This window comes from Ixodes scapularis, unplaced genomic scaffold, assembly GCF_016920785.2.
Source record: "Ixodes scapularis isolate PalLabHiFi unplaced genomic scaffold, ASM1692078v2 PGA_scaffold8__174_contigs__length_109621045, whole genome shotgun sequence".
Taxonomy (NCBI): domain Eukaryota; kingdom Metazoa; phylum Arthropoda; class Arachnida; order Ixodida; family Ixodidae; genus Ixodes; species Ixodes scapularis.
The window spans coordinates 51,051,375-51,078,623 of NW_024609883.1; the positions used below are offsets into that span (position 1 = coordinate 51,051,375).

The window sequence follows — 27,249 nt, forward strand, 5'->3', positions numbered from 1 at the left end:
CTTCGGAATTGAGCGGAGTTGCCCTTTAAATTATGTGCTGCATGAGAGCGAGACACTAGTCTAGAGCGCTTGGTCAGCTTGGTTTCGAACATAGAGTTATTATAATAAACGCGTACATTACAATAACTAGGGTTTCGAAGTGCACGGGGCTTCGCGCTGTCCTCCCTGAAGGGGTAGCAGATTTGGCCGGGTTTTGCTGGCGACGATGGAAGGTCACAAAGAGGCGATTATAAGATTTGTGGAAATTATCTAGGAACAACTGCTAACATAGGTTCCGCGTAGCTCCGGCCCAGTCTCATGAAGGCACTCTATCTCAACACTGTTTCCCATTGGGTAACGCCGAGAAGGCCTGTCCAGAGAAAAATTGGCGGCTCCCTCGGCGTTGGGAAAAAGGTGGGAAGTGATGTTTTTAGTTGTTTTGCCCGGTCCCTCGAAGGCCATCGTGGTGATATCACACACCGCTTAGTGATAGTTAGGGGGCGGGGGAAAAAAAAAAAAGAAATCATGTCTGTTTTGTTTTTTTTAGCTTTGGCTAGGTAGCGCAAGCTACCGCCCATTACAACGGGTATAGCGAATAATATCCATCCATCTTTGCTATCCATTCATCAATCCATCAAATTTTGCAAAAAGACGGTTCGCCGAAAGTCGAACGAACCCGACGCGCCCGACGCTGCCCGACGTTCGACGTCGAGCATTGTGTGCGGGAAAAGTGCGCGACACCCCTATTTCCCCTATCCGTTCGCACTCGGAACGCGCTCTGACATCGGGGCACCCTACTCGGAGTGCTCGGGCAGCGCCTCCTGCTCCGCATTGTCCTGCTCGGAGTGTGAATAGGGACATCATCCATCCTAATGGTGACCTATTGCTCAGTGCCGAAATGCACTTCTCGAAATGCGCCTGGCGTCAGCTTTCACCGGTACCCAAAGACGCCATGGCTACGAAAAGCTTGGGTCTTCAAATTGAGAACGGGCAAGACACCGTCAACGACGGCTGTCGTCTGCAGCAAGCATTTCCAGGAGCAGGACTTTGTTTACCCGGTCTACAAGTCTCTGGGTAAGTTCTGCCCCGACCGCTTCTCTGCCCAGTGTGAACGTGCTTGTCACTTTTCTTTTTACAATTAGGCTACAAGTACCGAAGGTTAACGGCAGAAGCAATTCCGTCCATGAACCTTCCCGCGCGTCCACAAGGTGCGAGGCGATCGAGCGAGGGATCGGCGAAACGGCAGCGTAAGTGTTCCAGTCTGTGTAGTAAGTTTTCAGAATATTCGTTTGCACAAATGCAGCTTCCTCACTATACTTGTTTCCATTTCAAGAAAACAATGAATGTTTGTGCATTGTTCATACGCCGCGCGAAGTGGTTCTTGTAGGAAGAAGAGATGCCTTTGGCGTTTGAAACATGTACGTCTTGGTGAGATAACAGATATCCAATCTAAAATGCAGCTCCGCAAGAAGCCGGACTTCTTTTACTGCGGTTTTTGAGGTGCAAACGAGTGAAGACCGTTTTACTGAAAGGGGGCAAGAGAAAAAAAGGGGAAAGGGCTACCGGTGCTTTCCTTCTTGCTGGTGTGTTAGGAACGAGTGGAAAACCCGGATGAGCGCTTAAAGGCCCGTTCAGACACTTGCGAGTTTTTAAGACCAAGGGCTTTAGAACCTCTTAAAAGGGCCCTCTGCAAGGACTTTTTTACTGGTCTTTAATTTGCATCGAACCTGTGCGCACTTAAAGGGGCCCTGGAACAACTTTTTGACTGGTTTTTAATTTGCACCGAACCTGAGCGCACTGAACGTAGTAACTTAAAGAAACTCTTCTTTTCTCAAATTTCGCTTTATTTTAAATGTTATAGGCAAATTAAAATTACAAAAACAAGGAAACAATAACCTCCTTCATGACGTCCGTGGTCGCTTGAGCGGCCGGGAACTAGAGGAGGGGCAGTGAGCTTAGCGAGCGCCCACGCTAACGCCCTCCGTGTCGACAGCTCGAGAGGGCGCCACGAAAGCACGTGTTGGATAGGCTGTATGAAGCGGGCGGCCAGGGCGGCTTCCATAGCATTTGTGTCTCGATTAAAGACTAATTTGCATAGCACTTCATTGGCCACATACGACAGCAAACGCGGTGTAAAGATCAGTTCAGAACGGGAGCCACTTCGCGCTGCCATACCGCCAAATGGCCAAATCGCCAGCCAAGCCCGCGTTGAAAGCCTTCGGAACGCTTGGAACCGGTCGGATCCTCAAGCCAGTATATGACCACAGCGCCGCCACGTACATCCGGGACCTTTCTACGGTCTGTGTTTGTCGGAGCCTCATCCCACTATCCTTTTCTAGTATGCGCCGTTTTTTCCGCTCCTTGGTGGCGGGTTTGTCGACGGGTCTTTTCTTGTTTCCGTGCTTTATAAACTGCATTTGTTTCTTTTTTTATCTAAAATACAGAACGAAAACTAATTTCATACATAATTGAAATGGTTCGCGACACTTTTATTTTGTATTTCGACTAAAAAAAAGCTTTAAGCGGCTCTGACCAGTTGTAAGCCCAGGACCAAAGACGTCACATATTGCGCGCTTTCGACAACGCGGGACGCCCTCGTAGGTAAAGGAGGTTTCTGCGTCGTCCAGTTAAAATATGACTCACTGATATTTATTTACTCTCTCCGTGCCCGCTGGCTTGCTTGAACCCCAAGAGACGTGAAAACCGCAAAAAAGGTAGACGCTTAAATATGATTGCAGGGCCCCTTTAACGCAATAACTTAATTAAACTTTTCTCGAATTTTGCTTTATTTTAAAAGTTATGGGCAAATTAAAATTACAAAAACAAGCAAAAAATAACCTCTTTCATGACGTGCTTGGTCGCTTCAGTGACCGTGAACTAGAGCAGGGGTAGTAAGCTCAGCGAGCAGTCACAGCTGCCGCACTCCATGTCGACGGCTCGAGAGGGCGCCACTAAAGCATGTTCTGGATAGGCTGTATGAAGCGGGCAGCCAGGGCGGCTCGCATTGCATTTGCTGCGCGATGAAACACTAATTCGGCATGACACTTCATTGGCCACAAACGACAGCAAACACGGGTTAACAATCAGTTCATAACGGGAGCTACTTCGCGCTGCCATACCACGTTTATGGCCAAACCGCAAGCCAAAGCTGCTCACCGAAGGCCTTCGGAATGCCCGCAACCGCTTGGATCCTCCAGTCCATACGACCGCAGCGCCGCCGCATACATCCGGGACCTTTCTACGCTCGCCACTCATCGGTGCCTGATCCCACTACACCTTTCTAGTATGCGCCGCCTTTTCCACCGCTTAGTGGCGAGTATGTCGACGGGTCATTTCTTGTTTCTGTACTTTCTAAACTGCATTTGTTTCTTTTCTGATTTAAAAAGCAGAACAAAAACAACTTTTATAAATAATTGAAACAGTTCGTGCCACTCATATATGGTATTTCGACTAAAAAGAAGCTTTTAGCGGCTCTGACCAGTAGGAAGTCCAGGACCAAAGAGGTCACATATTGCGCGCTTTCGGCACTGCGGGTCCCTCCGGAAGGTGGAGGAGGTTTCCGCGTCGTCCAGATAAAATATGACGCACTAATATTTAATTACTCTCTCCATGCCCACTGGCTTGCCCGAACCCCAAGAGACGTGGAAACCGCAAAAAAGGTAGACGCTTAAATATGATTGCAGGGCCCCTTTAATATCTCTTGCGACGAGAGGACTCACTGGCGCCACCTATTGAGTAGCAGTGTAAACTTGGCAGTCCCGCATATTTTCTATTTCTCTCGCACATCACCCTTTCTTTCTTGGCTCGAAAAACTTTTGTCAGCATTATAAGCGGGACGAAAATACAGCGCAAACAAAACGACGGACCAGTAGAAGAGTATACACACAGACAAGGCGCTGACTTACAACTGAAATTTAGTAAGAAAAACATGAAGGCCACAAAAAAAAACCTGAACAATCCACCACACCTACGTCACCACACAGCATGTTCCCATTGGCCGAGATATTCTATCTCTTTTTGATAGAGGGCCACAGAGGGGGCGCTGACACACGTGCCCTCCCTACATCGTGATATGTAAAATGCCTCCGTTATCTCCCTCGTCCTTTTGTTGTTGTGTCGCATTGTTATTGTTGTCTCTTCAAATTTAGGGGCGATCACGCTGCCTTAACCGACGAGTGCGTCGATATACTCTTCTGTTATTCAGAAGAGTCATTTGACGGCTTCCGCGACGAAGAGTAGATGTGTAATCGTCACCTTTTTAAGTTGACTCAATAGACTGTTTATGCACTTTTTTCCGTGGAAGTCTCATATTCACACATTGGCATACTCTGGCTCGGCAAATGACGGCCATTTGCCAAGCGTGTGAAACGGCCACCATTTTGATTTCAGTGGTTGAAATGAACCAAGGAAGGGACCACCCAATGGTGTGCCCTTTCTGCATTTTCGCTCCTGGTTGTAGCAAGTGCCCATCCCCCAGTTTTCCACAATTATCTCCAAACTTTGAGCGGGCGCTCGCTCGGTATTTAATGGTAAAAGTAATTGCGCACGAGCTGGTGAATGAGCAGGGTAGAAAACCCTTCAGACCTTGTCGTGTTTGTCCTGGATTTTTCGTTCCTTAATCTCATGACTGTTCTGACGGCCGCAAACTATTCGCCTCCTTTCAAAATTTTTCCCTTCGCAGTTATTTGTATAAAATAACTATTCACTTCCTATTCGCATCAAATTAAAAAAATCATTATTTGCACATCTCTATATGGCATCTATGCCAAACTAATGGCGACCTTCTTCAAGCTGACAACGGAAGAAGCTGAAAATACTACCAGGCAAAGGATATATGAGGCCTGTACGTTAGAGACGTCAATACAACAGGACGCACAGATCGGATACAATGGCTGCGTAAGCGTTTGTTTCAAAGTGTTGTTCATTTCATCTCTTGGCACAAGTAACTCATGCCTTTTGACGGCGGAAATTTAATCGATGCGCTTACGGGTCGTCGCTCTGTACTACTGAGTTCTTGTGTTCACACCATTGAAACTAAAACAAATCAAGAAAGAACTACGAGGTGATCAAAGAACCAATTCTCGTCTGCCATTGAAGCGCGAAATCAGTAGTGCCCAATGAAATACTGTTTCATGACCACCATTTTGTCGAAATTGAAACTGCTTTTTAAGCCACTAGATGGCACTGAATTTTGAAAATTTTGTTAGCCATTGTGGAATGAACATCGGTACCGAAAAGCGACCGCCATTACCTTTCTTGCATTCGCGCCAGATGCCGAATGAGTCCCCGGCTCGACCCCGAGTCAGTATTGACTTTTGTTCTCATTTTTAATTGAAATAAATACTAGTCCAGTTTTTTTATAACAATTGTGAAAGTGCATTGTTTGGCTTGAACTGCCATTTCCAGATAAAAGAGGCGCTGCTGAACCTCCTCAGCTGCCACAGCCTCTGATCTCCCCAGAGCTGAACCCCTTGACAACACAACAGGATGCGAGGAACAGTTCCACTAACTGTACAGTGGAGTGTGCCACAGCCGAAGCAGCACGAGAGATGGAACATGCGGAGGACGACGGTCTGTGTACGAATAGCTTCTGGCATTTTTAGTAGCTTTGCAACAGTTTGATTTAGCTCAGTTTTTAGAGAAAAAGAGCAATATCCACTAATCCAACGAAAAAGAGCTTGCTGGTAAGGTTGCAAAAAGAAACGAAAAGCAGCAAGTTAACTGATGTCACCAAGAGAGCCCATCGGGACACGATTCAAACCTAGCGAAGGTTATTTGCAGGCAGGATGATCACTATCTTTCTGTCTTTTCCTCATTTGCTGTTAATTGTATTTGGGCTTTCTCTTAAGTGGTTCTTAATTTGTGGCACAGAAGTAAATACAACATCAATGAAAACAGTGAGGCTGCAGGCAAGTTAGTTAACGTTTGCAAGATGTTAACTAAGCTGAGACGGGCAAGAAGACATGTACAAGTCTATCGCTTGCATCTCCCTTTAACTTCCAAAGGTTTTTGGTTTTATTACACTAGTCCCAGGTTATTTAACTGCACGATAAATTTAGCATGTTGCTCTACCAACAGCTTTTCTATAGACCGACACGCGGAGCGACTCTGTTTACCAACACGGCCAGAAGGCCGCGCATGCGCGGTAGCTATGTGGGCAAAAGCAGCCCGGCTCTCCGTGTTTTCGCCATTGCGTTCTACGGCGTGCGCTCGCTGTGGACGTTGCAGGGAGGCTTGTGTCTTTATTTGTGCGTCGTATTTAATCACAACGTATGTCGTATGCTGTGCCCGACTATTTGAGCTCGCTGCCCGAGCCTAAACGGCAGCGGTATCGAAACAAACTGTGCGTGGACGGCGTTGCCTATGTGGATCCGTACGCCGTAAGCAAGGCCTGCTGGACTTCCGACGTAAAGTTGCTGCCACCGAAGTCGACGGCTCACGTCGTCGTTTATTTAGTTTTTTTCGCCAAGCCAGTTCACGGCCGACACGGTGCAGGCGTACAAGTCTCGAGGCCTACGATTACTTCGAGTCGGTTTCCGCACTGCCGGCGGGATCAGCAGACTGTGGGTCTGCGGAAGTGTGTGTATTCGTTAATTGATTAAATACACACGGCGTCTTCAAGTCAAGGTGTGATATTTTTCCTACCCTCATGACCACAAGGCATGACAAGCAGTAACGCTTTGTTTGTTCTGCAGTCTTGGCAATAACACGTTACATTAAGTAATGGCGTTGCCGGTAACGCGTTACTTTTTTTTACTACCGTAGTAACCTACTCGTTCCGTTTTCGACAGAGTAACGGGTAACGTACTTACGTTACTATTTCAAGTAACGTAGTTACGTTACTCGTTACTACTTCGTGTTTTAGGCGTCAAGCCATGTTTTTCTTTGCGTTTTTTCTCGTGAGTATTTAGATGAAACCGTAAAAAGAGATAAAGTAATTATGTTCAGTTTCTGAATGAACATAATGTTTCTTGATATATATGACCTGTATCGTCAAAACCGTAAAATGTGCTCAATCATAATTTAAAAAAAATATTAACACAGAAGTAACGCGCGTTACTTCTTATCAGTAGCGGTAACGCGTCCCTTTTATTTTTAGGTTACGTAGCTCAGTAACGCGTACCTTTTATTTGCAAGTAACGAGTAACGTATTTCGTTGCTTTTTTCAGTAACATACAACACTGCCGTTCTGTCGCCGATCCCCTTCTGCTGGGTAGAATGGGCGTACCGAGCCTTCGACGAGCGCTTGGCCGATGCTTTGTGCGCAACACTGTGGGAACAAAATCCGGGTGGTCTCGATCAGACAACGGTTTCCCTGCACATAAGCAAGCCTCGGGACGGAGATTGAAATGGAAGCCGCACTTGCCTTCAAGGAAGTGTTTGCCGCACAAACGGTCGTTCGCGCGAGGCGACCATTCTTTTCGATCCACGGACATTATCCACCTTCAATGCCTTTCAGAGTCTGCCGGGAACTTGTGGAAACACACTCCGCTGCTTTTCTTGTACATTTCGGTGCAATTAACGGCAACACAGCTTCGCGGCATGCTGAAATGCTATGACGCCCATGCGAAACGTGCGCGCTTTTGCCCACACCCCCCGGCTCCGGCGTGATCGCAGCGCCGCCGCAGCTCCGTGACGTCAAGCCCGCGTGTCGGTCTATACTTCAGTCTTGTATGGAATCTGTGCTTGAAGTGAAATAATACAGGCAACTTGCCCCAGTGCAATACCACACACAATTTGTCAACTCACTTAAAAAGTTAGTACCATTGATTGGCTGAGATGCAAACTTATTGTTAACCTCGCTTCTTTTCTTCTTTTTTTTTCCTATATCAGTGATTTCAAGACTATGTACCATCCTAACCCCTCCTGAAATGTCAGCTGGACCTTCAGCCGAAATGGGAGCAAACGCCTCAGTGGTCCCTGTGGAAGGTCTCGGTGAGCTTCTTGCAATATCTGAAGCTAGCTACTATATTGTTGCGATACTTTACCACTGGCTGCCAAAGCTTGCATGAAGTGTCGAGCTGGAGAACGACCAGCGGCTTAACGGGCGTCTGCCAAGTCGACCACTGCTGCTCTGACACTGCCAGAATTGTGGCCGGCAACGCATGACTCTTTATGACGTCATCGGGCGAAAATTAACGTCCTACTCTAGGACGCTGTAAACACACCAGTCGGCGACTTAAATCAGGCACTATAGCTTTCCTGCAGCTACAAAAATGGCGGATGTAGTTTTCGGCGCACTCTTAGGCAGCACTGTTCACTTTGCATATCGTCTGTTGGCAGCAGCCTGCTTGTTTTTTTACTCGCCTGAAGTTCTGGTTCATACATTTGTGTTTCGCTGTCTCTTGTAACCACTTGATCAATGGATGGACGGATGAAAGGGGCTGAACCCTTTTAATCGGGTGGCTGCTCACATCCCCTAGGCGAAGCCTTTATTTCAGCCATAGACCTTTCTGGAAAATTCTGCGAGTCTTCTCGTCAATCCGACGCTGCGCCGCACGTCACTGGGAATTGTGGGGCCGGTCTGGTCTGTGCTCGGGCTGTCTTGTACTCTCTGTGTGTCCTGGAGGTGGCTTATTTCCTTCTCTCTTCCCACTGCGAGTTCAGAACGCGAAGGAAACCGAGCAAACACATCTCAAAGCCTATACATACCCTGCTCTGTTACCATCTAGCTTTCTTTGCGTTCTGAAATCACGAAAGGGTAAGCAAACACAAACCACTCCTCGTGCTGTACGTCATATTGCCGTAGTTCGTCGAAGAGATGATGGAAGGTGCTGCACATTTCTGGAATGGATTAACTAATCTCCAATTAGAAATTAAATATAACTGTAAGGTTTAGCCTTTTAATGGTATGCCTCTCAAAGCACAAATAATGGAGCATGGTAAAGAAATTTGGATCCCTACTAAGCACGAGCATTCTTTTACCATTCTTCATAACCACATGTGTGTGCCCCTTCGTAACTTGTTGCACATGCAGTAACCGCTTGTTACAACAAAATCCTTTTTTTTTTTTCAAATTATCGCTTTTATCAAAGTTCATCCTGGTCCCGACCAAACTCCATGCATTTTTAACCGAATTACTTGATTTTTTGCTATTTACTAGATAGAGTATTTTAAGGGGTCCTTGAAAGGGGACCTTTACATGCCCTTAAAAGTCCATGAAAACCCTTGAAGTTTTTTATTTTGTAGCCTGTATAAACCCTGCTTAGAGGGAAGCTACGGAGCTTTTTGGAAAAAATGAGTTAGAAGTGAATTCTAGTGTATTTTTACCCCGTGATCCAGAATACCCAAACCATTTGCTGCGTAACTATTGTTAAACGCGAGAAAAACTCGAAAGACAGTCGCTGTCCGTGACGTCATCGACGGATCTTTTGGCTGCCCAAGGCTAGGGAGGCGGGGCTTCAGTCCTATTTTGAAATTGCTCGTGTGGCTCTCCGGCGCGTTGCATTGAAATATAATTTTGATATCTGTTATTCCAAAGGCCAAATAAACGCAATTCAAGCTTTTTTTCTCAAATGTAGAAGTGCCCCATCTTCCCTTTAATTTCCTTGAACTTAGCCACTATCCGTCTCAAGATCCTTTACCCCTCCTTCTACCTTCATAAAAGCCCACCTCAAGCTTCTCACACAGAGAACAAGCAGAGCTGCCCTTCTTCGCATCAGCGAAGCTCTTGACGTCCGTCCAAATAACACCATTGCTTGCACACTCTAATGTCTCCCATTGCCTTCCTGCCTTTACGACGCATCACCAGCTACTGAAAGAACCAGGCCTATCAGCGAGAAAAAGACCGCCAAAATCGAAATAAAGTCCAACTCTACTCCATAATCTAATGGCCGTGCAGGCCACCGGATCTTAGAGTTCTGGTCACTATTTAAATCTACCGGTACACTTGAAGGAACCAATACCAAAAAGGCACTTAGCTTCGCACATCAACCACCGCTCGGAAAATATGTCCGCTCTGGATGATATCCAGAAACCAAACTTCACACGGGTCCTTGGAAACCCTTGAATCTTTTAGCTATAGTTGCAGGTGCTGCCTTTCAGAGTTATAAACCACAATAACTATATTATGTTTTCTAACATTTATATTAGTAGGATTGTGAAAATATTCAGATTTTCAAAGAATGGTTAATAAGAATACGCTATTTGATATTCTCTTTGATATGAACTGCAATATTCATAGTTCCCCAAGTTGATCGCGGTGGGTTGGCCCCGTTGAGCGTGCTTCTTACCGAGCACCAGTCCTTTGTGGGGAAGTAACACCCACGGAGCTCACTTCCACGAGTTTTGCTTCTCTGCAGTGCATGCACTGGTGCTCGCTAAGGAGCGTGCTAAAGGGGGCTAACTTGCAGTGTCTTTGGAAAAGTACCAATGTCACAGTTGTTTGTTTAGAAGAAAAGCACACTTTCAAAGCAGGATGGTGCAGGCCAGAGCCGTATATGGGGAGAGTTTGGTCAGTCTATGATCTCGCCGCCGTAACGCTCTCCTCTCAAGTGACCCAATCAGCACGCGGCGTAGAGCGAGAGGCATGAGCGCATGCGCGTGAACTCCCGGCTGCTCCCACCTGAGTGGGGAGGGCCGCCATCTTCGATCATTCTCCCGGCAGAATGTGTGGGATTGGCATCTAAATCTCGGTTATTGCCTTTTATATCGCTGGCTCTGGCAAAGAAAATGACATTCTGTTATTCCTCGGTGGGTTAAAAATAATAAATGAAGATTTTTCGGCGTATGGCCACAAACTTTTATTCAGGCAAAAAAGAAGTCGGCCCGTAGCAGACGACGCGTAGCCTCAGCAGTGCTCTTCTCCGACCAGTCTCCGACGGCGTTGCTGAAAAATGGCGGCCGTCTCCTCTCTGCTCCCTTCTTTCTCTCTCGCTCCTTCGGCGCTCTCCTCCCTTTCATTTACTTTTCTCCTCTCCGGCGCCTTCGTCGCCACCCCCACTGGCCAAACTCTCCCAATATACGGCTCTGGTGCAGGCAGGCACCTGGTGTATATTAAAAAAAAAAAATCTTTAATAAGTTGAGTTCAGTAAAAATTTCAAAAATTAAGCTGAGGCTATTATTCAAGAGTAGCGTTAGGCAGAGATGCCCTGAAAACCTGCGTGAATCATTCGTGATTGTCTATACCCGTTTTCGCCTCAAGAACCATAGTAAAAAAAGTCCGGCGCCACGCGGACCATTACTAATTTCCCCTTTTATGTGGATAATTAAGATACATGTGAGTGAACGTTAGATTATATATGTTATCTTGTCCAGACGTACACGTTTCAAACGCCAAAAGCATCGCTTTTTCCTCCGATAACCAAATCTCGTAAGAACTATTTCGCGCCGCTTGTGAACAATGCGCAAAACTTGCTTTTTTCTTGAGGTGAAAACGGGTATATTTGCTTTTTCAAATTTGAGATTGAAGTAAGAATATTTGCATATAGCGAGAAGATTTATAAGTCTCCATTAATTAGGTCCAGCGGGGCATCCCTATTTGCATCTCCAGCTCGTTACTCGCCCTCCTGCGGCAGAAACGGGAAGTACTCTAGTGAGGGTCCCTCTGGTCTTCTGCTCAGCGGGCATGGCGGAACTACTCGCGATCATGGCTCGCGAAATGTCATTTTAGAATGCAGACAATACTCTTCACTGCCCCAATGTAGTGCGGCAGCTGGTGTGGGATTGTACCTTGCTATACTGCCTCTCATCCTGCAATGGACTAAAACCCAATACCACAGGCTGCTGGATCCAATCACGAGCCTGTTAGAAACCGCGTGGTATATTTGCTCTGTCATGCGTATCAGTGCGCCAAGACTCGTCATGCGGAGGTGAGCTTTTCGTCTGCTTATCGAGCCCTCCGTCTGCTTGCTACTACTGAATGGATTAAATACCGTCTGGAAGCAATCTGGCAAAGAGAACCCGGGATCAGAACCAGTGGCCATTAAGAAGTGAAGACGAATCGCATCGAGCGTTCGACACTGGAGCGTACGTACAGATCACGTGCGAAAGCGAGGTACAGGTCTGGGTATGTACACAAAGATTGGACTGGATTGGATTGTTATGGCTAAGGCGATAACTGACTTTATGTCAGTGTTGCCTGCGCACCCTCCAACTTCCCCAAGCAGTTGACGTGTTTACGAAATATGGCACGACTAAATACCATGTACCTTCACCTCACCAATATAGAATAGCAGGCTATCACAGAGAACCACATGCGTAAGGCTAGTGCCCTTCGTACTTTCACTATCGCAATTTTTTTTACACTCTTTTGCAATGCGCATGCAAGCTTTTCTGGTGTGCTCCGCCCATCAGCCTTTGGGCCTTTGTCCATTGTAGGGTGAGACAAAGTATAGAGAGTTTTAGTATTGCGTATAGAAGCAAACGCAAACACTGTGCGTTTGCATTGGAGTTGCGTGCTCCACGCTGCGCATGCACATTGTCATCGTGCTCCAATCCAAGATCACAATTTTGGGCTCCGCGCATGCGCAGTGTGAATCGCGCAATGCTAACACGCAGTGCTTGCGTTTGCTTATAAACGCAGCACTAAAACTCACAACTGTTTTACTGGTTTCCAAAGCCAACGAAACGTGCTGCAGCGAGCAGACGTGCAAGCGAGCCGGCGTTCCTTGGAAATGGAAAAACTGAGATTGGAGAAACGACAGCGCATAAAAATTAAAGAAACTAAATGTTCTGAAAAGACTGGTAATAAAAAAAAATGAAAAAATTAAATCATTTTTTTATGTAATTTTTTTTCATTTTTGGGCATTTGATTCGGAAAGATTGGCAGTGACTCTGGAAGCTTTGCCGGTTGCCAAAAGTCATGACTTTGATAGCACCATATGCTTTATCCACGATCATGTAATTTTACATGGATTTCTCAGATTAGCCATAATGTTTTCATTGATTTTATACTGGCCGGTATAACCAATTGTAATCAAAGTCGTAGGTCACAGAAGGCATGCACACAATATTAAAAATAGATAATAAATATGATGCCCATTTTTTGCGGCTTCTTAAAGCTGCAAATGCATTGTTTTGCGGGGAAAATGCAACACAGCCACGTGACTTCCGCCACCTCTTTCCTCCTTTATATTTCTTCTTCCTCCCCAGTCCGGTTTCGAGCAGTTGCATTTTTTCGACTTTATTAAAAATATATGTGATGCTGTAGCAAAATATTGATTAAGTAGTCTTCTGACACCAAAATAAGTCACCTGGCAAAAAATAAATTTTGGTGGGTGTCAGTGTTTCTTTAAGGGGGAACACTTCCCAAAAAAGAATTTTTAAAAGAAGTTTTTTTTTTTACAGATGTCTTGTTTACATCTGCCAACATCTAGAGAGTATTCCCAGAAAGTTCCATTTGTTTACAGCGCATAGTTACTTTTTATAAATTATTCTCAATCCACCGATGCAAAAGAAAAGGTAGAGGTTTGAGCGCTTTGAATGCGTTTTTCTCCAATCCACTTTTTGGCATAAATTCCACCTTATAAAACTATTGTTTCACTATGAAACTATAGACCTTTTCACCCTCCGCCACGTGGGCGCTGCCATCTTTGAATCACGTGATGCGGCCGCCATTAGGTTGCTTCCACTTGTTGCTCCGCTCTCCCCCCGCGCCTTGGCGGATGAGTTAAATTCGTGTTTTTCGTCGCGTTTCCCCACGTTTTGTACCTTCCTCTGGAAAGTGTTGTCTGATACTGTGGTCACGTACGCACGCACCGACCTAGCGGCTCCCGAGAGAACTTTTCTCCACTCGATCGAGCGGCCCCGGAGAGCGTCAGGTTACCTTACCCGGCTCAAGTGCTGCGTCGTCGACGGATGTTGCCGCACGCTTACATAAGTCCGCGCAACATCCATTGCACCACATTAGACAACATCTTGGCAATCACACCATAGCACTGCAAATACTACTGTATCATCTGGCTGACGTATTGCCTCGCGATTGCACCAGTTCACGCCATCGCGAGGTAACCCTCAGCTAGGGTTTAAAAAGAAGTCGGACAGAGGAATAAAGAGAGACGAGACGGAGTGAGCAGCGAGACGGCATGGGACCAGCGGCCTGAATAAACGCCGACAACACTCTTTCATCATTATTATAAATTTGGCCAAGTAATAATCAGTTAACGAAATAAAGTGTTAGTGTTCTCACCAACCGTTCCAGACCAAGTCTAGAACAACCCGAGATACTACAATACTTATATTTACCACGTAAGTACATTACATCATGATGTGGACAACTTCTGCAGTTAGTTTTGTAACAAGTTTTGACTATTTTTACCGTCGGCGTGCCGGATACGTGTTAAAAGGGTATATGGGAACATGAATCAGCATTAGCACTCACGCGCATTGAGTGCGTGAGCGCTCAATGTGCGTGAGCAGGAGGGTTCAAAAGTCGGAATCCTGTGAGAACTCAGGTTTGCTTACTAATAGTGATGGAACATTCGCAATAGGAAGAACAAGATAAGTTTATATATGATTGCGCATTTAGGATCTCAAGAAAGGTGACAAAATTACTCAGCATAAATAGCCACGTGTGTTTCCTGAAAGCATCGTGTTTTGTATTTAACATATTGAGAAAAGTTGCTTTTGATTGCGGTATAGGGGGGAACTCATGGACAAGATAGAGTACAAACATTTAATTTGATTTTTTTATGCTAGGAATAATGGTACGTCAACGTCAGACAGTTTGTTTACAATATCACCTACATCTGTTTGACGTTCTTAATCGTTTTTGCGGTATAAATATTCGCTTGATTGGTTTATATATGAATTCCAACAAACTGTATGCCATCCCATGCCTTTTAATTGCCTAAATGATTTCCTCAAGATAACCACAAAGTTAATTTCAATTATTTAATTAAAAAAATATTGCGACTCCTCGCGTAAGAAACTGTCGCAGACAGCTTGAGAGTGCCTGGGGTACACAGTATGTGACACCGAAGAGAACCTGTCCGCATGAAAATCGTCCGAGTGTAGCGTTGTTGACGGCGAACAGGGAGTTACTTTCAGTATCTGGCGACGCCGAAATCTACAAAGCGCATCGGTTCAAACCAGTAAAAAGCTTCCTACATAGGCCCATGGCGTACCTAGCTCCTGGCGCTCGACTTCAACCAAACTTTCCATATATCACTTCTTTTGTGCCCTTTAATTTATTTGGCATATATTACGAAAGATAAATTTCAGACTACATTTTAGGGGCTTTCACCTATCTTATAGCTTGAAGACATTGTAAGCAAATGCCCATACAACGAATAGTCTATTTCATGAGGCCAATATTGTGAAATGTTGTTAATGAGTACTTCAGTTAAAGACATTTTCTAGTCGGCCTAGTTTGGTCCATAAAAATATTTCTCTAACTTAATTTTTTAAATAAAACAGGCCGAGGCAATATCACTTCTTTTTTATATTACCTATGTCATTATAGAAGACTTTTCCCGTGCGAAGTTCATAAAAACTTGGCGTACAAAAACACAACATCGAGCAATAATCTCGTCCTTTCATCTGTTCTTCATGATTCAGGAGATAGTTAATCATGATGTCGACCTGCTTCTTCACTATACTCTGTTTCATACTTAGTGTGCAACGCTGTCAAAGTTTTTGGTGCGAGCATGGGGCTTGATCTCGTTGATCATTTGCACGCGGTTTCGCGCAAACAAAACCATAGATGAAGCCACGCGCTTGCGCCAGTAGCTTTGACAGCGTTGCACGCTAAGTGTGAAACGGAGTATAAGCGCTCATGCATTGTAGTTTGTTGTAATACAAGATGAGCAGTAGAATCTCTGACTTGAGCGCGAGCTATCAACCTGCCGTACCACACGGTGCACGAGCAGCCAAAGACACGGCGGCAGACGAGAGCGTGCTGGAGCAGCTGGAGGTGGAGCTTGTCCTGCTTCTTACTTATTTAATTTCCTAGAAACTAGTGTCCGCGGGTACGGCCGCGTGTACGGCCGCGCATCAGCGCGGTTGTTTCACCGCCTAATGTGGGCGAAATGAACGATGGACATAATCAGACGCATATGTTGTTCGTGAAAGTTCGCGTTATGTAGGCTTGAAACCACTTCCTGGTTCTCAAAGTGGCTCAGTACCGTTGTTTCAGTCGCTGTGTGCTACAATAAATAAATTTGTATCACAAAAGCGAAAACGGCATGAAATAGCAACACAATCGCGTGCACGTTAAAACCGAAATCAAACCAAATTGAAGCAACCTAATGGCGGCGAGTGTGCCAGCGCCCTCTACCCTACGGTCAGAAAACTGCTGAAATGAAAAGGTCTATAGAGACTTAATATTTGCTGCTTATTGGGTGAAATTTTATGGAGCCGGTTACTATGAGCTGAGATTTAGCATTTGCATGTTCCTTTATTATGAAAAATTGTAATTTGCAAAACTTGGTAAATGTAAAAAAGGTTTCTTTCACAATTCTTTTTTACTTGGAAAATTCATATTTTCTGAAATTTCTTTTCATGGTGACCAGCAACAGGTTTTCAGTATGCATTCCACCAGAAAATTATATGATTATCAGCACCATTTCTTAATGATAGATTCATTGAGCAGATTCTATGCAAAGCTATGCTTTACTTCGTTTGTGGGGGTATGCGGAGGGCAAGTTCGTCTGGTTCTTGCGCAGGGGGTAGCGGTGACGTCAGAACAGCAAGCCCTGATTGGCTGATCGCGAACCCCTATCTGAGCATCGTCTGCTCCTTTGCAACGTCGTCTGCTCGCAACGTTGTCTGCGTCGGTCTTACCTTTCCTGCGACTTTCGGAAGTGCAGAGGCCAGATTCACGAAACGATCTTACACCAAAAATGTGCGTAAGACAAAACCTAAGAACAAATTCGTATTCACGAAACGAAATTTTCGGAAGTTCTGCGCAGGTTACGACGAAATCCTACGACAGCTCCGAAGCCGTCTTACGCATTTCTTTCGATCAAATCAGCAAGGCCGACAGCGTCGCGGTCGCGACGACCCACAGACGTTTATTTTTCTATGTGCGCTTCTCACACGTCCCGACTTCAAGCAGCAAGAAAAAAAGTAAAAAGCACTTGAAACAGACCACGACGAACAAGAACGCTGGATCCACAAACACCCGGGAAAAGCTCCAATGGCCACGATTCCACCGAACGCGACCAAGCGAGCTTCGGCAGTTAGGCCTAGCAGGTACTCCGCGACTCGGCGACCGTCGGCCCACAACCGGCTGGTGTGCTGAATAAAATATGCCCGCGCGACCCTTGTGAACCCTTCCCGTATTATACTTTGATCGCTGACCTTAATTTTAGATTAAGAGGTCAATTTCTTCCTCTTGTTATCTCCTTGTTTCCCGAGGCAACGGTGACTTTCGCCGGTGAAAAAGCGGTGAATCTCCGACAGACGCAGGAAAGGTAAAGCAGCCATCGCTTTGACTAGCAGACGTAAAGGAGACGACGTTAACTGCGCCAACCCGCTGACGCCGTTAAAGAATGAGGGGTCTCGCCGCACACGAAAGGAGGGAAAAAGTATTTGGGAGGGAACTTGCGGACACTAACACGCTCACTCTCGGTTCTTAGCAAACAGACCTCGGCGCCTCGGGACACCTCGCCAGTGAGTCCTTTGACTTCCCTCCTTGATGCGCATCTGCTAGTTGTTAGACAAAAACAACGTACCGCTCGAGTTATTTCGTCTGCCCTCTCTGAAAAGCTCGCTCGTAAAGACCTGCACTTCCGAAAGTCGCAGGAAAGGTAAGACAGACGCAGATGATGTTGTGAGCAGACGACATTGCAAAGGAGCAGACGACGCTGAGATAGGGGGTCGCGATCAGCCAATCGGCTCGGCGTTCTGACGTCACCGCTACTTCCTTTCTCATGCGCAGAAGACGAAAATGAGCCCACTTGCGAGGCGTATAGAAACTCATAAAATTGGTTTACATGGCTAAAACTTTGCATGCCCTTCCTCTATGTGGCCACAAACACCACCTGCAAATATCACACCGATTGAGTGAGCGGTCAAAAAGTTGACATTTGCATGTAGTGTCTCCCTTAAATGGATACTACAACGAAATTTCAGCACTTATTTTTTGGTCTATTCTTGTTCAAAGGAGCAGTATCACATCAGGTATACTTAATAAAAAAGACACAAAAAGGAAATTTAAAACAAATTAAACGATTAGCGAAGAGGATGTCGCTAAAGCCTCGTTTGTGATGCCCGCCTAGGAACCTTGACAGCTAGTGACGATGCCTGTCTCACCTCTGGCCACCACTAGAGAAGAGGGGAAGGAGGAACTCCCCTCTCACCGGGACTCTCTTATGCGTGTCCTAGACGTCGCTATTGTCCCTCTACAAGATCATAGAAGATTAACCCATCACTCAAAATTTGTACAGAAGCAGCTTTTGTGTTAGTTGCGGTGGCCCGATCGGTTGGCGTGCTTCGGCCGCTTCAGTGGCTGGAACGGCTAGAACATACTGTTGTGTTGACGTCAGCCTCGCCGAAGCTTTGTTCATCCCAAAGAAATCAACGTCACGATTGCGCTAGATGTCACAAGTGCCAAAAACAAATCTCGCGCCTCTAATCATTCTTTGCAGCAGGTGGAGAACTCATTGTAGTTTACATAAAAATGTCTGCAGATTAAATAATGCTTTGAGTAAAAATGGCTCTAAGACACTGAGCATGATATTCAGCATGCAAATTTCTAGCGTAAATCTATTTTTAAAAAAATTGCTGGTTCTGGAAGCTTTGGTAGTGAGCGCGGTTATAGACCGCGGGCACCAGCACAATCCCCTGGCTTGAAAGCTCATGGCCACTTGTGAATTCGTGTAACACGAACATGTCTTCATGCCTCTCGAATTTCGAATTACAAAAGGACTGTGTCTTCAGATTCAAAGTAATGTCTTGATTGCCATTCTTTGGTTTCCTTTGGTAAATTGCAGACTGAATGCCACACTGAATAGTAAATGTGCCAGACTTTTATGAAAATTGTCTTTTTGGTGGCTAAATAAACAATTCTAAAGACCAGGACATGATATATACAAATTTAGCTTAAAAATAAGCAATGCTTACAGATATATACCCAGTAATAATGTCCTAGGACATATCGTCACGAATGACAAAGGATGAAGCGGTGAATAAATTGAGAAATAAATGTTTAATTGGGCAAACTTGTGCCCATAACAAAATGGAAGAAGGTTAGCGTCACTGGCGGCGTAACAGCAGGATCGAGCGCTGGGGCGAGATGTACTCCGGCTCGCTACGCGGAGCCCCTTATGTACATGCATGGGCCTTTAGAACGATCAGTGTAGAAGGTTCGGCACGTAGAACTTTCAGACCTCGAATAAACAACAGAATTCTTGAATGCACCAGGATGCAACACTTACAGAAATAACAAAAAGGTGCCTCTGCTCTGAGGCATCGAACCTTGGCCCTTTGTGTGGGAGCCAAGCACGATAAACATTTGGCGACGGACTGCCTATTTTGCTAGCTATATGCGCAAAAGTATTTATAAATGCCCCCCCCCCCCCCTCCCCCAAAGTGCACTCGGATTGTTGAAAAAAACAAAGAAACGCCACATAATGGCCGGTTTTATATACAAATGAGCTACCTGCCCTTTATATTATAAAAAAACGGCCATACCAGTCAAAAATTGGGCAGGTGGCAACCCTAGCTGATGGGGTGGCACACTGTTTGCTTATTTGGCGGGTTTGTTACTGCTGCTTGTCTGCAACAGCTTTTACACATTGGCCACTGGATTGACGAGGGCTTCTTTGGTGCATTGCTTAGGCAAGCCTAGTGTGCCCTTTGCATTGCAGTGCTAATTGTGCCTGTTTTTTGTCGGGACTCTTCAGTTTCTTTTTCGTAGACATAGGGGAAACTGAGTCACTTGAGCACCTTTTAAGGAAACCCGACATCACAACTCAAGCTGGACAGCAGCACGGCTGTTATCAGCTTACAATAGGTGAATGGGTATTAACGGTCGTATCTTTATGACGAGAGGTAGCTTGTGCCGCTTAGCCTAGAGAACAAGTATGACCTCCCCTTTTGATCTGCGTCGGAGATACACGAGTCAAAACATGCACGGACCTGCTCCCGTACAACAAAACGCAATGTCAAAAGAAACTTTTAACATTTTGTTGTTTCCGTGCATGCTGCCTTAGCCGCTGGCATACAGATGGCAGCCTAACTTGCTGAGCCCTTGGCGGCTCCAACGAGGCTTGGCACAAACTCAAGCCTGATATAGTAATGCCTTTTCCTCAAGTAGAGCGAAGTGGAATGAAGTGATACATGGACTTCATGCAGCACAGTCTGGTTAGATGCCTATGATTAAAGCTAGAGAATTTGTTTTTACTCTATCAGATACCTGCTTGGGTAGTTCTCCTATTCTTCCAGCAGATAAAACAAAGCCTGTAATCCAATTCAGTCCACCTTGTAAATGAATATGTTGTCAATGAAATGTCTCAAGAGCATGTTACTATGAAATGGCACAATGTCAACCAAATCTGTGTCCATGAAAAGCTGTCCATGAGATGAAACAATATGGACCTCATATTTGACTATTTAGGTCCTGGGATTTGGGCCCTATTAAAGGGGCACTCAAGTGGTTTTTGGGGAAGCTACTTTTTGGTGCGATGGCGTTAAGGAAGTGTCAGTGAATGAGTGTCTTCAGTTTTAGAAGGCAGGACCGCGTATTAATCTCGCAAGAATAAAATATGTGCGGACTCTTTTCTGTTCCTGTGCCGACCAATGAAGTTATCGTATGTTTGAAAATTTTGGCGGCCTTTGTAAAGTTTCGTTAAAGAGACAATTTTTAGTTCATTTAGATATGTTATGCATGATAATTTCACAAGATGTAAAATAGTTATAGTTTAGAATACGCGATACTGCAATTATTGTTTCACAAACAAGGGACTATGTTTTCTCCTTGCCTTCCTCCGCGGGGGGTGAATTTCCCGTTCCCTCGGGATGCGCGGAAGCGCACGTATCATGAACTCGCGCTTCAAACATGGCGTCGGTGGGGATCGTCGACGGGGATGGCGTGGTGAAAGTTCATTGTTCCGCGTAAAAGCGCTATCCTTGACTGTGAATTTTCGTCGTGTGTCGTTATGATAACCCAGCACATACTAGAAGGGGAGATCCACCTACTCGTGCGGCGATGTCGTGGCTGCACTCTCAAGACAGCAGAAACGTCCGTGCTGTCGTGTTTGTTTACTTCGACTACAGTGGTGCTTCCAAAGCATTTGTTTCCTCGAACATCGCCCGGATTTCTTATTTGGCGCATTTCATGCGTGTGCTCAAGTTCAAGGTATTACTGGTGCGTACCATATAAAGGATGCGAATTTTCACGCGTTTTCATCACCGGAGAAAAGTGATTAGTGTTAGCAATCCTGAACGCTCGCAACATCTATCTGATCACGAAATTATATTTCTACGTTGCTATATCGCTGCTAAGATTACATGTCTTTGATAATCGTAAAAAAGCCGTGTGGCGATATTTGTACTATTGGCAAAGTCGTGTATTAGAGTCGTGATTGTCCAAGACGGCGTAGTGAATCTTTTTCTTTTTTTCATCCACTGTACCCTGCGAGCCTATCATGAAAAAAATTAATAAATGAAGTTTTAGGCTATAGAAAACTGTCTGTCTATATTCTGTTAGGGCATTGAGTGGCAGTGCATCCCCTTTTTAGAGGCACCGCTGAAACAGCTGACGGCGGCTTAGAAGCGGTCGCCGTGCTGCCGACCCCCTGCGCTTGTTGCAGCGGTTGCAGGTGTGTGTATGCGCGGCGCAGAGCGGTCGTTCCGGTCACTCCGGTTGCAACAGACGCAGTCGTAGGTAACACGCTCGTTGCACAATTCTGAACCAGCCTGCCGTCCTCCCGAGGCGAAAGTCAACGTGGTGACATCGTTTGACATCACGTACCAGAGGTTACGCTGCAGTGACAAATGTTTGTTTGGTTACGGCTTGCCCTAACCGCAAATCGAAGAACGCCCGAAAAGGTCTGCGTTTCGTCGTCCTCGGAACCCAAACACGATTCCGAAGCCCTGCTATCGTCCACATCGCACGTCGGAGTGGCGTCATACGAAATCATCCGCAGGTCGGTTGTCCGCCGAAGAATTTCAACCTCTAACGGCGTCAGGTCCTCGAGCGTAGAGAACTCCGCCATGATCAAAGCTCGAATGACAAAGAGGTTCGGCCGGTGCGGCTCCCTCGGGATCACTGCGCGACGGAACGTCGTTCAACGCCATTGGTCCGAGATCGTTTTGATAGGCGAGCGGTGACCAATGAGTGTGGTTTCGTTTTCAAATAGATCCGAGGTTCGGCGGCCTTCAATTACATTTTTAGTAAAGAAATAATCACCGCATGACTACATTTTCTGGTTTTTAGGGATACTTAGAGTGCCTAGATTCAGTTATCATCAAAACGCGAACTCAAAAACCACTTCAGTGCCCCTTTAATATTCTTGACAATGTCTTTTCTAGGCCACAAAGGAGCACCTCTGGAGGAGACAACCTGCCCATTGGAAACTGCCAGCGACATCCAATTTAGCTGTTGTTTCTGCAACTATGTCACTAGAGAACAGCGTGGAATTGTGAGCCACCTAATTGCTCATGCTAACGAGCAACATATCAATACCCTGCGTTGCCCAATGTCATTTTCTGCAAAACAGGACTGCAGCATTCGCTCTACGGGCCACATGAATGAAAGGCCTTTTGAGGACCATTTGTGTCCGGCAGCATCCCATGAAAATGGTGACCTGTGCAGTTATGAGCAAGTGGACGCTCAAGAAAAGTCTAAATGTCAGCTCTCTCCCATGTCACAGAGTTCCCAAGAGCCCATTGCAGCTAAAAAAGTGTTTCAGTGCCCCAACTGTCCAAAGACCTTTCTTAGAAAGCAGTCCCTTGTACGCCACAAGTGTATACACACAGGAGAGAAACCTCACAAGTGTCCATACTGTTGCCGCACCTTTGCTCGAAGTAGCACTTTAATAACTCACGTAGAGACACACACTGCTGGAAAACCCTACAAATGCCAGCAATGTAATGAGACCTTTGCTACTAGGAGCCAGTTGGCCAGACACGCTACCATACACACAATCGACAAGCCTTTCAAGTGTCAGCTTTGTCCTAGCTCCTTTGTTGTGAAGAAAACTTTACAAGTGCACATTGGGAGGCACACTGCTGAAAAACCCTGCAGATGCCAGCAATGTAATAAGACCTTTGCTACTAGGGGGCTTTTGTTCAGACACATTGCCACACACAGAAACGACAAGGCTTTCAAGTGTCAGCTTTGTCCTAGATCCTTTGCTATGAAGAGAAATTTACGAGAGCACATTAGAAGGCACACCGGTGAAAAGCCTTTCAAGTGTCAGCACTGTAATAAGGCCTTTTTTTCCAGCTCTAATTTGATGAAGCACACTTACGTACACATAATCAAAAAGCCTTATAAATGCCCCCACTGTCCCAGAGCCTATACTCAGAGTGGCACTCTAGAAGCTCACGTAAGGATGCACACTGGTGAAAAACCTTACAGGTGCTGGCAGTGTAGGAAGGCCTTTACTCACTGCACCAGTTTGACCTGGCATGTTAACACACACATAATCGAAAAGCCCTTTAAGTGTCAGCTTTGTCCCATGAGCTTTTCTGCACAGCCTCTCCTGAGCATTCACATGCAAGGACATAAGGTTGCATCTCGTGGGGCTTCTGTGGCATCAGAAAAAGGGGATAGGCCTTTTAAATGTCCGCAGTGTCCCAAAGCTTTTTCTGTGCGATCTCGCTTGACCATTCACATGCAAGGGCATAACATTGAGTCTAATGGGGCTCGTACGGAAGCATATAAAGGTGATAGACCTTACAAATGTCTACATTGTCCCAAAGCTTTTGATTGGAGTACCTCCTTGGCCATCCACATTCGAACACACACAGGCGAAAAGCCTCACAAGTGCTAGCAATGTCTGAAGGCCTCTTTCTAGAGTACCTTTCTGGGTAGCCACATTTAAACACACACAGGCAAAAGGTCTTGGAGGTGCCAACAGTGCCCTAGGACCTTTGCCAATTAAGCTAGTCTGACCAGACAGATTCGAATCCACACACGCTTGAAAGGCCTTACCAATATGAGCAGTGCCTCAAAATCATCACTGTGCAAGGACATAATGCTGGTCAGTCTCATGTGGCTTGTATGGATACCTATACAGGGAATAGGCATTACAAATGCTTACATTGGCCCAAGGCCTCCAAGTGCCGTTCCAATCTGGCCAGCCATGCAAAGACCACCATGCAAGTGTCACGAGGGCCTCTCCTTGCAAGGCCACTTCTAAGAGGTGGGGGAAGGTGCAAGGGAGAGCAGATTGGTTTGAGAAACCAAGATGTCTCACCGACTGTCAACCCAAAGTTCAAGGTTCTTCAGTTGAAGGAGAAAGTCACCGAGGCCCATGGGAAAGCAGTGCCCCAAGTCAGACATCTGACAAGATGGGCCTGCGATGCTTTATGGTTCGTGCCAAATGCCAGGACCATCTTAATGCCGTTTACTACCAAATATTGATAAAATCAAAGCTGAGTTGAAGAAATTATGTGCTGCAGAGGGAACAGTCTTGAAAACAGTGATTTTTCACGGGTGGATTGTAAACAAAGACTGTTTGAAATAAGGACCTAATGCAGATAGCCAATTTTCTATCGGCGCCTGATAGCTTGATGTCCTTCACAAAAAGCATGTTTTCAGCTCACAATTTCGGCGAAGTTTCTTGTTCCGCGACATGGGGCTAAACTACTGATGTGCCGTGCTAGCTTCACATACTGTAAACGACTTTTCGCGGGCTCAAATTTTCGCGAATCGAGCCAAAGCTGAAAATTTGAAATTATTCGCGGGTTTTAATTTTCGCGAATCGAGTGGAGCTTCCATAGCTTTCACATATTGCCAGAATTTTTCGCGAAAAATTTGCAAAAATTAGGTCCTTGCGAAAATTTTGTCGTTTACAGTATGCTGTCCGAAAGCGATATGGACATGTCTAGAGCCACTAAACTATGCTTCGGTGTAGCGACACCAACCATTTTGTTGCTTAAAATCATTTCCGACAGTTATCGAACTTGCAGCAAACATTTTTCTTTCCCTTACGAGTGTTAGAACAGCCTGCGACGGCATAACTATATCGCCTGAGGTTACTGATGCCACATCTGGAGCTTATGAAGTTGCATTTTCGAATCAAGAGTATTGCCAATTCTGCTCTGAAGCATAGCTTATTGTGTGGGTCTAAATATGTCCGCAATCAACCCTCGTGACGTCCCCTCATCTTATAATAGAAGAATGTTTAGACAGCTTAGCCCCAAGATGTACCTCAGTGCTAAACGTCTAAACTGAACGTGAAAGCTGCCATTAAAAACACTGGATGGAAGGTGGGGAGCGGTGTGGAAAACCCCAGTTTTTACAAAGAAATGCTGAAAATTATTTAGCCTGTGATGCAAATGACTCCTTAGACGTAATAAGAATTCCAGTGATGGTGCTGTTTGAAAAATTTAGGGACAAGGATTTAGCAGTGTTACAAATGGCCAAGATGCAAGGCATTATAGTTTTGCCCTTTTCAGTGTTTTGGAATGAAAATTACCTGTAAAGAAGGGCGATGAGCATTTTTAAGTGTTAGAAATGTGTCGCCGGTTCTTAACGAATCAACCAGGAACTTCTTGTGCACTTTAAAAATTCAAGTACCAGCTTCCGAATTTTTGCTTGCTAGGGTTTGCTTTTGCAAGTTTAATTATTGAGACAGTGATTGAGGTAATTTTGTTATTTTTGACGGTTTTATCTTTCATTGCTGAGGTTTAGGCTTCCCAGCTGTGTGACCCTGCGGGAAGTGGCTGGAGGTGGTGAATTTGTGGCACCATGTCTGTTGTATTCTACTTTGCTTGCCACGGCCAAGGATGACTGCCAGTATATGAGAGTGTGACTTCACTTGCACTTCATGACACTGTTGGTAACAGGACTTCAGCACTTCCTTGTGTTTTGTTAAAAAAAAAACATGCCCCACCACACTATGTAGATATTGGAAATAATCGAGTTTCGATAAAGATACAAAAAAAAAGAAAGAAAACTGGCAATCGCTCTTTCGTGTTATTACTGTCGTGCTGTGTACATAGATGGTTGCATATGTGATGCACGTCATTGCTGTTGAAGAGAAAGCTTTTGACAATGAGTGCTGGAAATGTTGCAGCCAAGTTTTGAGACCCTTGTGTGCATTATCCCTTTATCTGTTCCTTAGACTCGGGTTCCCAAAGTGGCAAGTTCACTAGTTCGCCCATATTTTTTTGTCTTGCGCTTGAAGATCTCCGATCAGACGTATGAATTGCCAGAAAGATGGCTGCTCCGGTTCGTTGCACACGACAGTTCGAGACGCGCTTGCTACCTTGCTTCTGACGAGTTATTCCTTTCAGCTCTTCCCAATTCTTTCGGGTATCCCAATAAGGGAGGCTTGGCCACTATGCGTCAGCATCTCAATGGTGCTTAGCTGCGCTCGATCGTGGTAATACCTTCCCACGACAACGGACATTATGAGTATATGGTTTTCTGGTTTTTTAATTCTTATATTTCATTCAACTATGCCAGTCTTAGAGGATTTTATGTAAAGTTAGTATTTTTTGGCTCAACATTGCCTAATTAATGCGGCTGGGGGAATTTGGTTGACTCGTTTTCAAATGTTGGCAAACATGCTCCAGTTCACTTGCGAGGAACTCCAGTGGATGTTATGAGCCATCCTGGCAGATCAAGCACTGCATACATATCGCGTGACTATGCACCCCGTGCATTGCTGCATCTTTCCCCGAGGTCACGCGACGCTCGCATAAAATGCCAATGCGTGCAAACATTTCTACAATTGCTCCCATATGAAGTGCCGTTTTAACTAAATAAATATCGTAAAGAAAACATTATGAACAATTTTCCTTTCAAGGAATTTAGGAAGTTTTTGTGGAAAACAGAATTGCAATTTCTTGTATCATATCATGTATGTCCAAGTCACCAAATATCTTTTTGTCGTGTGAATCCACTTAGACATAAAATGTGTAATGAGCTATAGTGGTTATCTGCAATTATTTTTCTTTTCATCTTATGTGCTTGAATGTATATGCATTTTATTGTCTATTTTTGTACTATGTTGCACATTTTGTATTATTCACTTGTTTTTCATAGTTTCTGTAAAAATGCCGAAGTTGTGCAGTTTTTTCTGGTTTTACTTATTTTTTTTGATGAAACTTTGCTGCTGCTTGTATGGGCCCCCAGACACCCTCAAGCTGTCTTTGACGGCATTTCTTCTGGGGACCCCCAACGACATGTTGGAAAAATAAACAAATTGG

General features: G+C 45.2%; 1 protein-coding gene across 2 annotated transcripts; it reads left to right on the top strand.

Annotated features, from left to right (window-relative positions):
• The first annotated feature begins 624 nt into the window (after positions 1–624).
• Positions 625–27,248, top strand: LOC120841460 (zinc finger protein 883). Of its 2 annotated transcripts, none has more exons than XM_040501641.2 (5): positions 625–1,053; positions 1,122–1,226; positions 5,386–5,556; positions 7,813–7,914; positions 22,396–27,248. In XM_040501641.2, the coding sequence occupies exons 1-5, from the start codon at positions 852–854 to the stop codon at positions 23,859–23,861; spliced, it is 2,046 nt and encodes a 681-aa protein (XP_040357575.1). In that variant the 5' UTR covers positions 625–851; the 3' UTR covers positions 23,862–27,248. The 2 variants fall into 2 exon arrangements, with proteins under 2 accessions (XP_040357575.1, XP_040357576.1); XM_040501642.2 differs by having other exon boundaries at positions 633–1,053; positions 5,386–5,550.
• Position 27,249: the final 1 nt, after the last annotated feature.

What these genes read in the sequence shown, in the direction of transcription:
- LOC120841460 (XM_040501641.2), top strand. Translation starts at nt 852, where the DNA reads ATGGTGACCTATTGCTCAGTGCCGAAATGCACTTCTCGAAATGCGCCT. An exon ending in CCCGGTCTACAAGTCTCTGG is followed by an intron (nt 1,054 to 1,121) that starts GTAAGTTCTGCC and finishes TTTTACAATTAG; the next exon opens with GCTACAAGTACCGAAGGTTA. An exon ending in GGGATCGGCGAAACGGCAGC is followed by an intron (nt 1,227 to 5,385) that starts GTAAGTGTTCCA and finishes TGCCATTTCCAG; the next exon opens with ATAAAAGAGGCGCTGCTGAA.